Below are 15,888 nucleotides of genomic sequence, written 5' to 3'. Positions count from 1 at the left end.
GGTTGGCTTAGCAATTAGCAAGTGTGTGTGTATCCTCATTGGGAATGTACATAAATATACCGCCCATTGTCTTATCTTTTAAAATCCCTGACCCCCCCCCCCCCGTTAACAAAATTTGAAAGTTTGTGTTGTGTATCCCTTGCAGGGTATTGTTGATTAAGAGGAGAAATTACGCAAGCCGCCTGGGCCAAGAATGCGTACAGAGTGTTGACGCAAAACTGTACATTACCAAAACAGCACGGATAATTTTATAACTATATAATAGAACTAATTACGACTACCTTTTACCGAGATCTTTTGCTACAATAAAATGATAAAAACTTTTCACAGCGAAATAGCCTAAAACCAAACAGCATCTTTTTTGAAAATAGCCTTAAACCAGAATCTATACAACAAAAATAATCTGTAAAGCAGTTTTCGAGATCGTAACACTTCCAGACGTCCTCCTAAACTGTGATGATTGGCTGAATTGTTTATATGCTGATATGAAAGAACAGGAATGCTTAGCGTAAACATTTATCATCCGTTAAGAAAATTGGAACTAGTATTTCATTTGGTCGACTTCCTCAGCTTGAAAGCGGATCTTCTCTATGACTATATCTAAGGTTTATATTTGAGTCTGTTAAAATTAACTTTTCAATTTAAACCCTTGAGACATGATTTAACAGATTCGCCACAAAAAAAAACTGGATGTAGGACGTTTTATGGAAAATCTAGTGGTCCTGTTGTTTAAAAAATCGGGTATAGTCCCTTTTGTGGCAACGCATCTTAAGCGGCGATTCTTTGTATTTTTCACAGTAGCTTTTCTCCTATTTCTAGCCGCTGCGGGGCCAATTACCTAACCATGTGGGGCAATCACCTAACCCATTATAACCTAACCTAACTTAAAATAACCTATAAAAAGCCATTTTAAAAATACAACGAATCGCCCCTTATGGGTCGTTGCCACGAAAGGGACTATTCCAAAAAAATCTTGTTGAACACTTCCAGAGAGAGAGAGGGGACAATGGGCTGTTTATTACTCTAGTCCTCAAAGTTTTATAAAAAACGTTCTCTTCTTCGAAGACTGAACAACTTTGGGGACTTAGTGAAATTTGATAGGTTGATTCATTAAGTTAAGTGTTCATAGTTTTAACCACTAATCTTACGCTACAGAAGGGGTAATTTTGTGTATCATCATTTGGATGTACATTAATTTATCGGCCATTGTCTTATCCTTTTAGATCCCTGGGACACTTAAATAAGAGAAACACAAAACTTAGTTAAATCTGTAACCAGAAAGATTAAGTTACATTATAGCGAAATTGTTTGATTTGATTATTTTGTCAACCACTGAAATTTTTAAAATACAGAAATAAAAAAGGGGCTGTCTATGGATAATATTTTATTTAAGCATAGCTTCTTATTTTAACCCGATTGGATTTTTAAAAAGGGAGGAGTAGGTTGCGCTAAAAATCCGTAAAGGTTGTGAGTTTTAAGTTAAAAACAGTAGTAGAACGATAAAAATTTATGATAACTTTTAAAAAATTGTCTAAAGTTCTTTTCAAAAAGAAATAACACAGATTTAGTCTATATTACCGTTCAACTACTATTTTTAAGCCTTTAAACTCACACTTTACGGATTTTTAGCGCAACCTACTCCTCCCTTAAAAGAGGGAATTCAATATTAGAGTCATGTTTAGACTTCAGCTAATTTTTAAAATTGTAAAAGTTTGAGGCTGGTAAGTAAGCCCTGCATCTAACAAAAACTTATCAAAAAAATTCTTGCTGTGAGTATTTCCTGAGAAGGGTAGCCTTTACTTAAAATATGTTTTTATGTTGAAGAATGGTTGGTGACAAAAAAGGACAATCCCATCTTTTCAGACACGAATATTTATATAGTAGCTTTTCTACAAAAACAGGAACAAATGTTTATCAGTAGTGGTACTTTATATTTTTGTATCTAATGTACTTTTATTATTTCTTGCTCAGATGTAATTTGTACGTTCTATTTCCTAGTACAACAAGGATGAAAATATCCAATCGATGCAAATGGCGTAAATACAAAATGTTTGTTAGAAGCTTATCAATTATGCAATAAACCTAATCTTTCTAGGAATCACAATAATCAGCATTGTTAAAAATAAGGCGAAATAGAATAAAATGTCAGAAAGACCTGTAAAATTAAGTAAATTTTGGGCAGCTAAGAAAGTTTATTTTATAAACTTAGGAATGGAATAACAAATTCAGCCTATACCAACAACGAAATTAATTCGACATATAATCATGAAACCCTAGGACGTCCTTTAGGGAGGGGGATAAAAGGGAGATTACCCCCCACCTTCCCCCAAATGAATTTGGTGGTGCCGTAGGTATCACAAAAAAATTAATTTTCAATATTTTACCTACCATTCCCTCCCCCCCCCCATATAACGCTTAGACGTCCTTGACGAAAAGAAACCTATACGTGATTTTCAGCTGCCGTTGGGGTAACACTTTTTATCTACCCCCCAATATTATTATAGATTTATTTCGCTTGTTGACTATACCTTTTTCCTGTAACAAACCCTTTATCGAGGATATTGTTTGTTTTCAGATAATCAGTTACAAACAGATATCAGAAACAGACGGACATGCTAAATTATGAAATTAATTCTGATTAAATGTTTTGTTTATATCAGGGATGGAGGGAACGTTGGACTCTTTATTACATTTAGTCACCATACTTTTTAGAATTTTCTTTTTTTTGGCTCAACAACTTTGGGGTCTTTTAATGAATTTCAATTTGTTGGTTCATTAAGTTGAGTATTCCAATGATTCAACCAATAATTGTAATCTACAGAATGGATACTTTTGTGTATCATCATTGGGCATGTACTTCAATTATCGGATATTTGTATTATCCTTTTAGATCCCTGGTAGACGTACTTTGGCCATGTTTCAATGCTCGTCATTTTTACCAGGTATTACAGAAAAAGTAAAATGCGTCAAAACTTTTACATTCAATATTCAAAACTTGATATTTGAAGAATTATCATGCATTTTGGGGAATTAAACAATGGGCCATAAATTTATGTATATCCTCAGTAATTATAAACAAAAATACCCCTTCTGTGTCCAACGTTTCAAACTAGCGAATGATGGAGTGTTTGCAAACGATGGGCACCAAAATAATCTACAATCTAAAGTCCTCTCCCTCCAAGGATTTGAATTTTACAAAAATATACACTTACTTAATTACCTTTTAAAAAAGTGAAATAACCTAAACTTAAACCTCTAAATGCATGTCTATATGTTGTCAAATCAAAGAATCCACAGCATTTTTACCTTATATTTATATTTCTTCAATCCTGGAAGAATGAGTATAAAGAGAACACTATCAATTGCATTTATAATTTATTATTATTTCTGTAGTAGAAAAATATTTATCTAAAATATATAGGTAAAATCTGTATGTACTGTACAAATATAAATAAGATATCCTAAAATGAAAAATGTAACTAAACAAGGATGACAACATCCATAAAAGCGAAGCACTGAAACGGTAGGACAAACGGACATTAACACTTGTATAGTATCTGAACTGAAAAATCGGAACATAAATGTATAAATGTCGAATCAAAATTGTAGGTAAATATGTTGAAAAACTGCTTAAAAACAGGATAATGTTTATGGACATACTTACATTTTTGGATTTGATTATAGAGTTGCTTCGCTTATAATATTGTTCTTTGTTGTCCCAGGAATCAATATACCAAAAATCAGATCAAACGGATAAGTAAAACACTTGAAAATTTGTTTTTAAAAAGTAGAAAAATCAACATGTTTAAAATGGACGTACGGACATTCTGGTAATGATTATAGAGTTGCTACGCTTTCTGAATCGTACCCAACTACTACAGGAATCATCATGCAAAGTTTGAAATCGATAGGACAATTCTAACATGCCTAAATTAACGAATAAAAGCTATCTATCTCGGACGGACGGACGGACGTACGGACCGACCCTAATTATAGAAAAGCTTCGCTTTTAAAAAGGGACTAATAAAAGGATTTTCAACAAGCCAAGATAAAGCAAAACATGGGACATATTTGTTTAAATGTAATAGAAATCAATTCAACCATTCCTTAGTCAACATATGTTTTATAATTTGATTAATTTGGGCACATTTTTACAAAATTAAATATAAAATGCACTAAATAATTGATTAAATATGAGTTTATTATAAAAATATATCTAAATAAAACAACAACTATCACAGTTTAGATTTATACGGATTCCAGGTATAGGGTGGAATGTTCTCATGGTCGTCAATGTGCCACATTTGTTTGCTGTGCAAGGAACCACCAGCATCCACGCGCAGAGTTGCTCCGCTAAACAATCAATCAATGAATAAATTTACAATACAGCATATGCGCGCAGAGTTGCTCTGCTAAACAATCAAACAATACTTAAATTTACATTACAGCATTTGCGCACATAGTTGCACAACTAAACAATCAATCAATCAATAAATAAATTTACATTACGGCATTTGCGCAAAGAGTTGCTACACTAAACAATTAATAAATCAAGGGGGGGGGAAGTTTTGCCACTTTCGCGTAATCTGTGATTATTAGGCTAGGTATTGATGTGAGACTATAGGTTATTTGGGATAAAAGTTTACTTTTGGGTAGTACTTCACGTATATCTAATCATTTTTTGGATAGGTCTCCAGGTTCAGGTGCTGCAGGCTGGAAGGTGGTTTCTGGACAGGTAAAAAAAATTTAAAATTTTTGTTTGAAGAGTTAGAGATCAAATTATTAAACAAAATATGCATCTTTATGGATATTATTGTCATATAAGAAGAAAAAATTTAAATCGGCCTCCAGGTTCAGGTGCTGCAGGCCTCCAGGTCAACTCTGGACAGGTAAAAATAAAATTTTTTATTTGAAGAGTTAGAGGTCAACTTATTAAACAGAATATGCATCTTTTTTTTATATTATTGACATTTTTGAAGAAAAAATTAAAATCGGCCTCCAGGTTCAAGTGATGCAGGCCTCCAGGTCCACTCTGGACAGGTAAAAAAACAAGTTTTTTTATTTGAAGAGTTAGAGGTCAACTTATAAAACAGAATATGCAATGCATATTTTTTGATATTATTGACATATTTGAAGAAAAAATTAAAATCGGCCTCCAGGTTCAGGTGCTGCAGGCCTCCAGGTCCACTCTGGACAGGTAAAAAAACAAGTTTTTTATTTGAAGAGTTAGAGGTCAACTTATAAAACAGAATATGCATATTTTTTTATATTATTTACAAATTTGAAGAAAACATTAAAATCGGCCTCCAGGTTCACGTGCTGCTGGCCTCCAGGTCCACTCTGGACAGGTAAAAAAATCAATTTTTTTATTTGAAGAGTTAGAGTTCAACTTATAAAACAGAATATGCATCTTTTTTTGTATTATTGACATTTTTGAAGAAAAAAATTAAATCAGCCCCCAGGTTCAGGTGCTGCAGGCCTCCAGGTCCACTCTGGACAGGTAAAAAATCAAATTTTTTATTTGAAGAGTTAGAGGACAACTTACAAAACAGAATATGCATCTTTTTTGATGTTTTTGATATATTTGAAGAAAAAATTAAAATCTGTCTCCAGGTTCAGGTGCTGCAGACCTCTAGGTCCACTCTGGACATGTAAAAAATAAATTTTTTTATTTTAAGAGTTAAAGGACAACTTAAAAAACAGAATATGCATCTTTTTTTATGTTATTGACATATTTGAAGAAAAAATTTAAATTGGCCTAAAGGTTCAGGTGCTGTAGGCCTCTAGGTCCACTCTGGAAAGGTAAAAAATAAAAAAAAATTATTTGAAGAGTTAGAGGTCAACTTATAAAACAGAATATGCTTCTTTTTTTATATTATTGACATATTTGAAAAAAAAAAATTAAAATCGGACTCCATGTTCAGATTCTGCAGGCCTCCAGGACCACTCTTGACAGGTATAAATTAAGTCTTTATATCTGGAAAGTTACAGGTCAACTTATAAAAAAAAATATGCATTGTTTTGGATATAATAAATATACTTGAAGATAAAATTAAAATCGGCCTTCAAGTTTAGGTGCTGCAGGCTTTCATTTTCAGGTATTTTTCTTTTAAAACATGGTAGGTAGGTATCATACATTTTTACTTTTTTATATGGACAGTACCACTTTTACCTAGATCCTGGTGAACGCTGGTTGTTGCCGGCTAGGTGAATATCTCAAATGGTTATTTTGGAATTTAGAAGAAAGATTTCGAAATAGAATAAGTTTAAAACTTAAAATATAATAATATAGTGAAATTTAAGGACCTGGAGCCTGTCTGGACACACATTTTGAAGCATTAAATGATTAATTTTATTATATTATCTTATTTTAACCATTTTTTAAATACATACCTTTCCTCTAAATTCAAAAATTACATGGATATTTACCTGGCCAATGGCCAACAGCGGTCACTGGGATCCATCAAAAAGTTTCAATGAATATGATAACTACCAGGTTTAAATAAATATAGAATAGAAAAAAAGTAGGGGGAAATCAAATAAATAGGAAATATACCTGAAAATAGTCTCTAAAGTTCACCTGGAAGCCTGCAGCACCTGAACCTGGACGCCAATTTTATTTTTTTCTTCAAATATACATGTAACATCTAAAAAGATGCTAATGTTGTTTCAAAAACTGACCTCTAACTCTTCAAATAAAAAATTTGATTTTTTTACCTGCCCAGAGTGCACCTGGAGGCCTGCAGCATGTGAACCTGGAGGCCGATTTTAATTATTTCTTCAAATATGTCAATAATAACAAAAAAATGCATATTCTGTTTTATAAGTTGACCTCTAACTCTTCAAATAGTTTTATTTATTTTTTTACCCGTCCTGAGTTGACCTGGAGGCCTGCAGCATGTGAACCTGGAGACCAATTTTAATTTTTTCTTCAAATATGTCCATAATATAAAAAAATATGCATATTCTGTTTTATAAGTTGACCTCTAACTCTTCAAATAAAAAATTTTAATTTTTACCTGTCCAGAGTGGACCTGGAGGCCTGCAGCACCTGAACCTGGAGGTCGATTTTAATTTTTTCTTCAAATATGTCAATAATATAAAAAAATATGCATATTCTGTTTTATAAGTTGACCTCTAACTCTTCAAATAAAAAAATTTATTTTTTACCTGTCCAGAGTGGACCTGGAGGCCGGCAGCACCTGAACCTGGAGGCCGATTTTAATTTTTTCTTCAAATATGTCAATAATATAAAAAAATATGCATATTCTGTTTTATAAGTTGACCTCTAACTCTTCAAATAAAAAAACTTGTTTTTTTACCTGTCCAGAGTGGAACTGGAGGCCAGCAGCACCTGAACCTGGAGGCCGATTTTAATGTTTTCTTCAAATATGTCAATAATATCAAAAAATATGCATATTCTGTTTTATAAGTTGAACTCTAACTCTTCAAATAAAAAAACTTGTTTTTTACCTGTCCAGAGTGGACCTGGAGGCCTGCAGCACCTGAACCTGGAGACAGATTTTAATTTTTTCTTCAAATATGTCAATAATATAAAAAAATATGCATATTCTGTTTAATAAGTTGACCTCTAACTCTTCAAATAAAAAACTTGTTTTTTTACCTGTCCAGAGTAGACCTGGAGGCCTGCAGCACTTGAACCTGGAGGCCGATTTAAATTTTTTCTTCTGATATTTCTATAATATCCATAAAGATGCATATTTTGTTTAATAATTTGATCTCCAACTCTTCAAACAAAAATTTTAAATTTTTTTTACCTGTCCAGAAACCACCTTCCAGCCTGCAGCACCTGAACCTGGAGACCTATCCAAAAAATGATTAAATATACGTGAAGTACTATCCAAAAGTAAACTTTTATCCCAAATAACCTATAGTCTCACATCAATACCTAGCCTAATAATCACGGATTACGTGAAAGTGGCAAAACTTCCCCCCCCCCTTAATAAGGGGGGGGGGCGTAATGACATTTATTCGTAATCCGTGAGCAAAATGGTCTAAATATTTAGCTAGACCCTTCAAACTTGGTATATAAGCCTAGTCCTATAGGTATTACATCTAAATGGCAAAAAAATCCAAAATTTTTTATTTTAAGGTTAGGTTAGGTAAGAAAAACCCTGCGGAAATGGGGTTTTTAGGCTTTTTTTGGTCTATTTTGATGTGGAAACTTACCTTAAATTGTTTTTTCTTAGGGTTTTAACTTAAATACACTGTATCTATTCATATGGACATTATTTAAGATGATTCAGCAAGTCGGGGACCGACCCCAGGGGGCTAGGTGGGTGGCCCGCAGGGGTTAAGTGCCTTTTTCCCAATACATATGTTGTGATACATCTAATTATAGGTTTTTTAGGTCAAGGAACTCAAATTTAGAGCTAAAATAAGCATTAGACTAATCTGAAGCTAGCCCCAGCGGGCTAGGTTGGTGGCCCGCAGGGGTTAAGTGCATTTTTTCTCATATATATCTTGTTATATATCAAAATATAGGTTTTTTAGGTCAAGAAACTCAAATTCTGAGCGAAAATTAGCATTAGACTAACCTGAAGCTAACCCCCCCCGGGCTAGATGGGTTTTCTGCAGGACTTAAGAGCATTTACCTAACCTAACCTAGAAACTTACTTATAATTTTACTTGTTTTTTTTTAATAAACTTTGTCTATTAATGATGACTTTATTTAAGATAATCCAACAAGTCGGGAACCGACCCCAGCGGGCTAGGTTGGTGGCCCGCAGGGGTTAAGTGCATTTTTTCCAATATATATCTTGTAATATATCAAAATATAGGTTTTTTTAGGTCAAGAAACTCAAATTCTGAGCGAAATTTAGCATGAGACTAACCTGAAGCTAACCCTCCCGGGCTAGGTTGGTTTTCTGCAGGGCTTAAAGGCATTTACCTAATCTAACCTAGAAACGTACCTAAATTTTTACAGGTTTTTTTCTTGTATAAACTGGGTCTATTAATGAGGACTTTATTTAGAATGATCCAGAAAGTCAAGGACCGACTTATCTGAAGCTAGCCCCAGCGGGCTAGGTGGCTGGCCTGCAGGGGTTTAGTGCATTATTTTCCAAAATACATCTTGTGATATATCAAAATATAGGTTTTTAAGGTCAAGAACTCAAATTCAGAGCTAAAATAAACATTAGAATAATCTTAAGCTAACCCCAGCGGGCTAGTTGGGTTGCCCACAGGGCTTAAGTGCATTTTACCTAACCTAACCTAGAAACTTACATTTAATATTATTTTTTTTAGGTTTTGTTTCTCAAATAAACTGTCCATTCATGAGGATCTTATTTCAGATGATCCAGCAAGTCGAAGACCGACCCCAGCGGGCTAGTTGGGTGGCCCGCAGGGGTTAAATGCATTTTTCAGAAAAAGTATGTGTTATCATACATCAAATTATAGGTTCTTTAGGTCAAGAAACTCAAATTTACAGTTAATAAAAGTATCAGACTAATCTGAAGCTAGCCCCAGCGGGCTAGGTGGGATGCCTGCAAGTCTTAAGTGCATTTTACCTAACCTAACCTGGAATAAACTGTGTCTATTTATTATTTAAGATGATCAAGCAAGTCAGCGACCGATCCCAGCAGGCTAGGTGGGTGGCCCGTCAGGGTTAAGTGCATTTTCAAAAAGTATGTGCTGTCATACATAAAATTATAGGTTTTTTAGGTCCAGAAATTAAAATTTAGAGCTAATAATAGAATCAGACTAATCTGAAGCTAGCCCCTGCGGGCTAGGTGGGTTGCCTGCAAGGCTTAAATGCATTTTACCAAACCTAACCTAGAATCTTACTTTTTGGAGGTTATTTAATTGAATAAACTGTTCATGAGAACATTATTTAAGAGGATCCAGCAAGTTGGGGACTGACCCAGGCGGGCTAGGTTTTACATAGATACACTGTGTTCAGTCCTAAAGCCATCATTTAAAAGATTCTTCATACAGGAGGCTGACTCAAGGAGGTCCCCAACTTGCTGGATCATCTAAAATAATGTCCTCATTCATAGACACAGTTCATTCAAGGAAAAAACCAAAAAATAAGTAAGTTTCTAGGTTAGGTTAGGTAAAATGCACTTAAGCCCTGCAGAAGATCTACCTAGCCCACAGGGGTTAGCTTCAGGTAAGTTTTATGCTAATTTTAGCTCTGAATTTGAGTTTCTTGACCTTAAAAACCTATATTTTGATATATAACAAGATGTGTATTAGAAAATAATGCACTTAACCCCTACGGGCCACCGCCCTAGCCCGCTGGGGCTAGCTTCAGATTAGTCTTATGCTAATTCTAGCTCTGAATTTGAGTTAACTGACCTAATAAACTTATAATTAGATGTATCATAGCATATATATTGGGAAAAATGCACTTAACCACTGCGGGCCACCAACCTAGCCCGCTGGGGTCGGTCCCCGACTTGCTGGATTATCTTAAATAAAGTCCTTATTAATAGACAAAGTTTATTCAAGAAAAAACATGTAAAATATAAGTAAGTTTCTAGGTTAGGTTAGGTAAATGCTCTTAAGCCCTGCAGAAAACCAACCTAGCCCGGGGGGGTTAGCTTCAGGTTAGTCAAATGATAATTTTCGCTCAGAATTTGAGTTTCTTGACCTGAAAAACCTATATTTTGATATATTACAAGATATATATTGGAAAAAATACACTTAACCCCTGCGGGCCACCAACCTAGCCCGCTGGGGTCGGTTCCCGACTTGTTGGATTATCTTAAATAAAGTCATCATTAATAGACAAAGTTTATTAAAAAAAAACCAAGTAAAAACCAAGGAAAAAAACAAAAAAATAAGTAAGTTTCTAGGTTAGGTTAGGTAAAATGCACTTAAGCCCTGCAGAAGATCTACCTAGCCCACAGGGGTTAGCTTCAGGTAAGTCTTATGCTAATTTTAGCTCTGAATTTGAGTTTCTTGACCTTAAAAACCTATATTTTGATATATAACAAGATATATATTGGAAAAAATGAACTTAACCCCTGCGGGCCACCAACCTAGCCCGATAGGGCTAGCTTCAGATTAGTCTAATGCTTATATTTGCTCTGAATTTGAGTTCCTTGACCTAAAAAACCTATAATTTGATGTATCACAACATATGTATTGGAAAAAATGCACTTTACCCCTGTGGGCCACCCACCTAGCCCCCCGGGGTCGGTCCCCGACTTGCTGAATCATCTTAAATAATGTCCATATGAATAGATACAGTGTATTTAAGTTAAAACCCTAAGAAAAAAACAATTTAAGGTAAGTTTCCACATCAAAATAGACCAAAAAAGCCTAAAAACCCCATTTCCGCAGGGTTTTTCTTACCTAACCTAACCTTAAAATAAAAATTTTTGGATTTTTTTGCCATTTAGATGTAATACTTATAGGACTAGGCTTATATACCAAGTTTGAAGGGTCTAGCTAAATATTTAGACCATTTTGCTCACGGATTACGAATAAATGTCATTACGCCCCCCCCCCTTTTATATTGCAGCATTTGATCACAAAGTTGCTTTGCTAAACAATCAATCAATCAACTAATAAATTAACATTATGACATTTGCTCACATAGTTGCTCCTCTAAACAATTAATCAATCAATTAATAAATTTATATTGCTGCATTTCCAAACAAAGCTGCTATGGCATTTGCGTATCAGAGTTGCTCCACTAAAAAATTAAACAATCAATAAATAAATTTTCGTAGAAAACTGGATATAATATGATACAATACATGATTTTTCAGTATTGCTAAGAACCGGTTCTAATCCAGCAGATATTAATCGGTTTTAAAGATGTACTGAAAAATTTTCTTAACATTTACCTAATAAATTGTGCTCCAGGTGACAGAAGAAAGCAAACAGCACTAGAAACCTGCAACAAAATATTTATAATTTTTTTTGTATATATTAGATTTTTGGAGTATTTTAAAGAGATATGAAGGCATATAATCAGAGACATGCAGAAGAGGGTTGTATCACCCCCCTCCCTCCCCTTGACAAGGATTACACCACCCTAAAACATCCAAGGGAGATGTCAAGGACTAAAGTTACACCTTCTTAAATTTAAGGGGAGTATGAAAAAATTGTTGTCTGTATTGCACAACCATCAATATTGGCTCATGGAGGATGTATTTCGAGTGCCCCTGGCAAGACCATATGCACGCCACTGCATTGAATGTTTAAGTGCTAGCTTCTTAATTAAATATATGTACTAACATGTTTTTATTAGAAGGACAAAGTGTCTAAAAAATCTACCATGTGACGTCATAAAAATTAGGGATTATCCATATCTTTTTAGGGGTTTTCTTTCCAACCTTTCCTCTCATCTCCCTTACTTTGTCCCGCTACATGTCTTGATCTTTCCTGATTACCAAACTAAAAGCAAGATACATAATGTAGCAAAGTCTGATTTTTAAGTCTAGTGAGTTTGTGTTTTATCTAAGGTCAGGTAAGGTTAGGTTATATTGGGAAAATAGTAGCTCATAGGGGTTAGTGCACCACAATTATAGGCGCCGCAGGGGAAGAGCATACAGAAAAACGCCCTTCTACAATTTAAAAATAGGGGTTTGGTGCTCGCTATGTACGTTTACAGCAAAATTACATAAAGGTTTTTACCTATTTGCACCTTATTTTGAGTTAGGCAAAAAATGTAAAGAACAATTTCTTTAGACGGGACAATTGAATATGAAAGTGCTCTTCTTTAAAAATCTCTTATAAACGGAATATAACAGTAAGTCGTAGGAACTTAACTGAAGTACTAAAGATGTACACAACACAATATTACATAATTAAACATTAAATTTTTTAGTTTCTAAAGTAATTAGAGTCGAGGTTGGATACTAAAAATATTTGAAACGACTCAATTAAAACTTTTGATTTTATCATTAAAATTTATTATTATATAAATTTTACCTATTTATAAAAATATTTAATTCAAGGAAAAAAATGGGTAAAAAACATTGATTTATTCAATTCAAAGTTTATTTTTAGACAAATAACAATAAGGCTAATCGAATGATTTTTATCAAAAGAAATTTAGCTATTGAGTTAATAAGTTTAATTATGATATTATAAACCTGCAAAGTGTAATCTATAAAGCTTAGTTTCTCTCAATTTGTCTCTAAGTATGCTAATTGTAAAAAAGAAAGGCGTATAAGTGTTAAAGGGTATATGGCTCGCCAAAAACAGGAAAACATGTTGACCATACATTTTGCTAACAGCTTGGATACTATTTGATTGACATATTCGTCCTTGCTAAGCTACTCGTTCCCCGTATGAAAGTTACTCTTTCACATCCCCTATTTCTCAGGGTCTTGATGTATATCCACAATGATGATAAACAAAATTACACCTTCTGTAGATTAAAATGATTGATTGAAACGTTAAGACACTACAAGTTTGGAACCAACCAATAACAATTCTATAAATAATGTCCAAGATCTCCCCTCATAAGCATATTTCTGATATTGTCGCTAAGACTTAGACCAACATACCAGTGGCGTGTACAGCAATTCACCAGGGAAGGGGGGGGGGGAAGATGGAGAAATCAATAAGGGGTGAAATAATTGTATGACAAGCCTTCACAATTCCAATCTTAAGAGGGTGTGGTGGACACCCTTCTACACAATTTTACCACACGCCACACAGTGAGCCCAGGAATTCAACTTTGTGGAAAAAATTATTTATGCCCAAAATCGAACTTTAGAAAATCAATTATTTTAAAAGTCCATGTTAAAATTCATCATATTAGAGGAGGTTTGCCATTTTAAATTAATGAAAAATTTGAAAAATCAAAGTTTTTATGGCCTTCTGAAGTTGTTACCCTGGAATTCACGAAATTTAGAACAAAAATCTCCCAAAAAAAATATTTTTAAATTTTTTTTTGTTTTACTTGCCATTTAATCAAATATTAACTTAGGACGTAATGTAATAACATTTTAGAAAGGTTGTGCAATTATCTAACGCTGGATAACAAGAAACTAAATAGTTTTGTATAAAAAAAACCTCTTGAATCCATATTAAAGAAAGTTGGTGAAAATGCAAAAAAAAAGCACGTTGAATATTTTTTTTAAGCTCTGATTCAAATACCTTGATCTTTTTAGCAACGAGGTGAAAATTTTTAGGATTAAGTTCTAGCATTAATTAGGCAATATATAAGAGGATCCCATTGGTCTTATCAACTTTCACTTAGTTGCTTAACCTCTATAGATATTTTTGTAAAGGTCGTTTTAAGCTATTTTTAGTGTATAATCCTTATATAATTTGTTGCCGGATTTCATTATAGAGAAAAATCCTTTTACAGGGTAAAAATCTGGCAAAATGCCTTTCCGAAAAATCATGGCATAAAATTTTCCCACCAGTGGTGGAAAAGTTAGAGCACCTCAAAATAAAATTTTACTATGCCCTTGTGTATTGAACCCTGAGGGCCTCCTGGAGCACAGCGGTCTAAGGCCGGACATTTCGCCAAAAATCAACTTTGGAGTTTCTCTAAATTATTAAATTATTTAAAAAATATATACCCTATCTCATATAAAACAGAAGAGTTTTTGTCTTTTGAACTATTGGTTGATGAATACATGAACTTTGAAACATGAAGGTTAAGGATTATTTTCACGTCATGAATTTTACCTTTTGAATTTTCACCATCTCTGGAAAAAATATTTTCATTGTTACATTGATACAATGAAGTTTCTTCACCTATTTATATTTATAATACTACATGATCTATTAGGAAACTGGGGTTTAAAATTTTTTTTTTACTTTTTTCATCCATTTTTATCTTGTTTTTGAAAAATTTTCATGTCATTTCTTAAATATTTTTGCAAAAAATTTTGGCAATAATTTTCAGTTTTTTAAGTTTTTCACCAAAAACCGGGCCCCGCAACATACCAAACCATATATTATTCTTAATATACAGGTATAATGCCATAGTTTGGTGTTTAGTTTAGGTTGTTGCAGGGCCCGGTTTCTTGCAAATTTCAACTTTAATTTAAGGGGCCAAACTCTAAAATTACAATACAAGAAGAAAAAATTGTTGCAATTTTTTTTCTTTTCATTGTTCTGATGCATTTAAACTGCCCATAAAATGCCTACGACAAATTAAGAGACTTTAAGAGATTTAAAATGAATGTTTTAATCTTTTTAAGGGAGGGGTGTGTTTAATGCATCCTTTTTGTAATCAATGCGCAAATGACACTTAGAATCCGAATTTTGTTATGAAACTTCGCACGAATATTCCTTGGAAGGTCTTTTTCCCTAAATCAAACAAAAAGTTGGAAAAGTAATGGCTAATGGCTGGCGGCTCAGCCTTTTACCAGGTTTTTTTTGGCCATTTTTAGGGCAAATCCATCATTTATTACATAGAATACAACTTCTTGAAACATAATTTTGCTATTATTGATGTTAAATGTTACCAGTAGCCATTTTAAGAATTTCTTGTACCAGCTGCTCAATGGCTAAACCTAGGGGAAACGGCTGGGAGTGGCCAAGAGTATGATGTGTAGATAGGGCTCGTGTCGTGTCTAGCTAGGGGTAGGTTTTTATGGGTGCGGAGATCAAAAATACTTCCAAAAATAGTGGGGGCCCATCCATATGGCAGCTGGGAAACGGCTTCTGCTCAGCTGTTAGCCATTTTATAAGACTATTTAATGATATTTTTTAACAAGAATTTCGGTAAATTTAACTTCTTTCATTATTACCCATTTCTAAGGGGGGGGGGGGGGGGGTTTAATGCAACCATCTTAGAATTCGAATTTTGATCAGAAATTTTGCATGAATAATCCTTGGTAGGTCTATTTTACCTAAATCGAACAAAAAGTTGGAAAAGTAATGGCTTACGGCTGGTGGCTCAGCTGTTTTGCCATTTTATTACTATCTTAAGAGCAAAAAAGT

General features: G+C 33.8%; 1 protein-coding gene across 2 annotated transcripts in view; it reads right to left on the bottom strand.

Annotated features, from left to right (window-relative positions):
• Positions 1-3,362: 3,362 nt before the first annotated feature.
• LOC145330197 (peroxisomal trans-2-enoyl-CoA reductase-like) overlaps positions 3,363-15,888 on the bottom strand; it is a 28,515-nt gene continuing 15,989 nt past the window's right edge. For both annotated transcript variants that reach the window (XM_080174797.1, XM_080174798.1), the window contains exons 13-14: positions 11,820-11,869; positions 3,363-4,353 (exon numbers count right to left, since the gene is read on the bottom strand). In XM_080174797.1, the coding sequence (XP_080030923.1) occupies positions 4,236-4,353; positions 11,820-11,869 (168 nt within the window). In that variant the 3' untranslated portion in view covers positions 3,363-4,235. The remainder of the gene's footprint in view (positions 4,354-11,819; positions 11,870-15,888) is intronic.

The sequence above is a fragment of the Acartia tonsa genome, chromosome 10 (genome assembly GCF_053477335.1).
Source record: "Acartia tonsa isolate MP-2025a chromosome 10, ASM5347733v1, whole genome shotgun sequence".
NCBI classification, from domain to species: domain Eukaryota; kingdom Metazoa; phylum Arthropoda; class Copepoda; order Calanoida; family Acartiidae; genus Acartia; species Acartia tonsa.
Note: the sequence above shows the minus strand (reverse complement) of the source record. Positions and strands in the feature narration are given on the sequence as shown.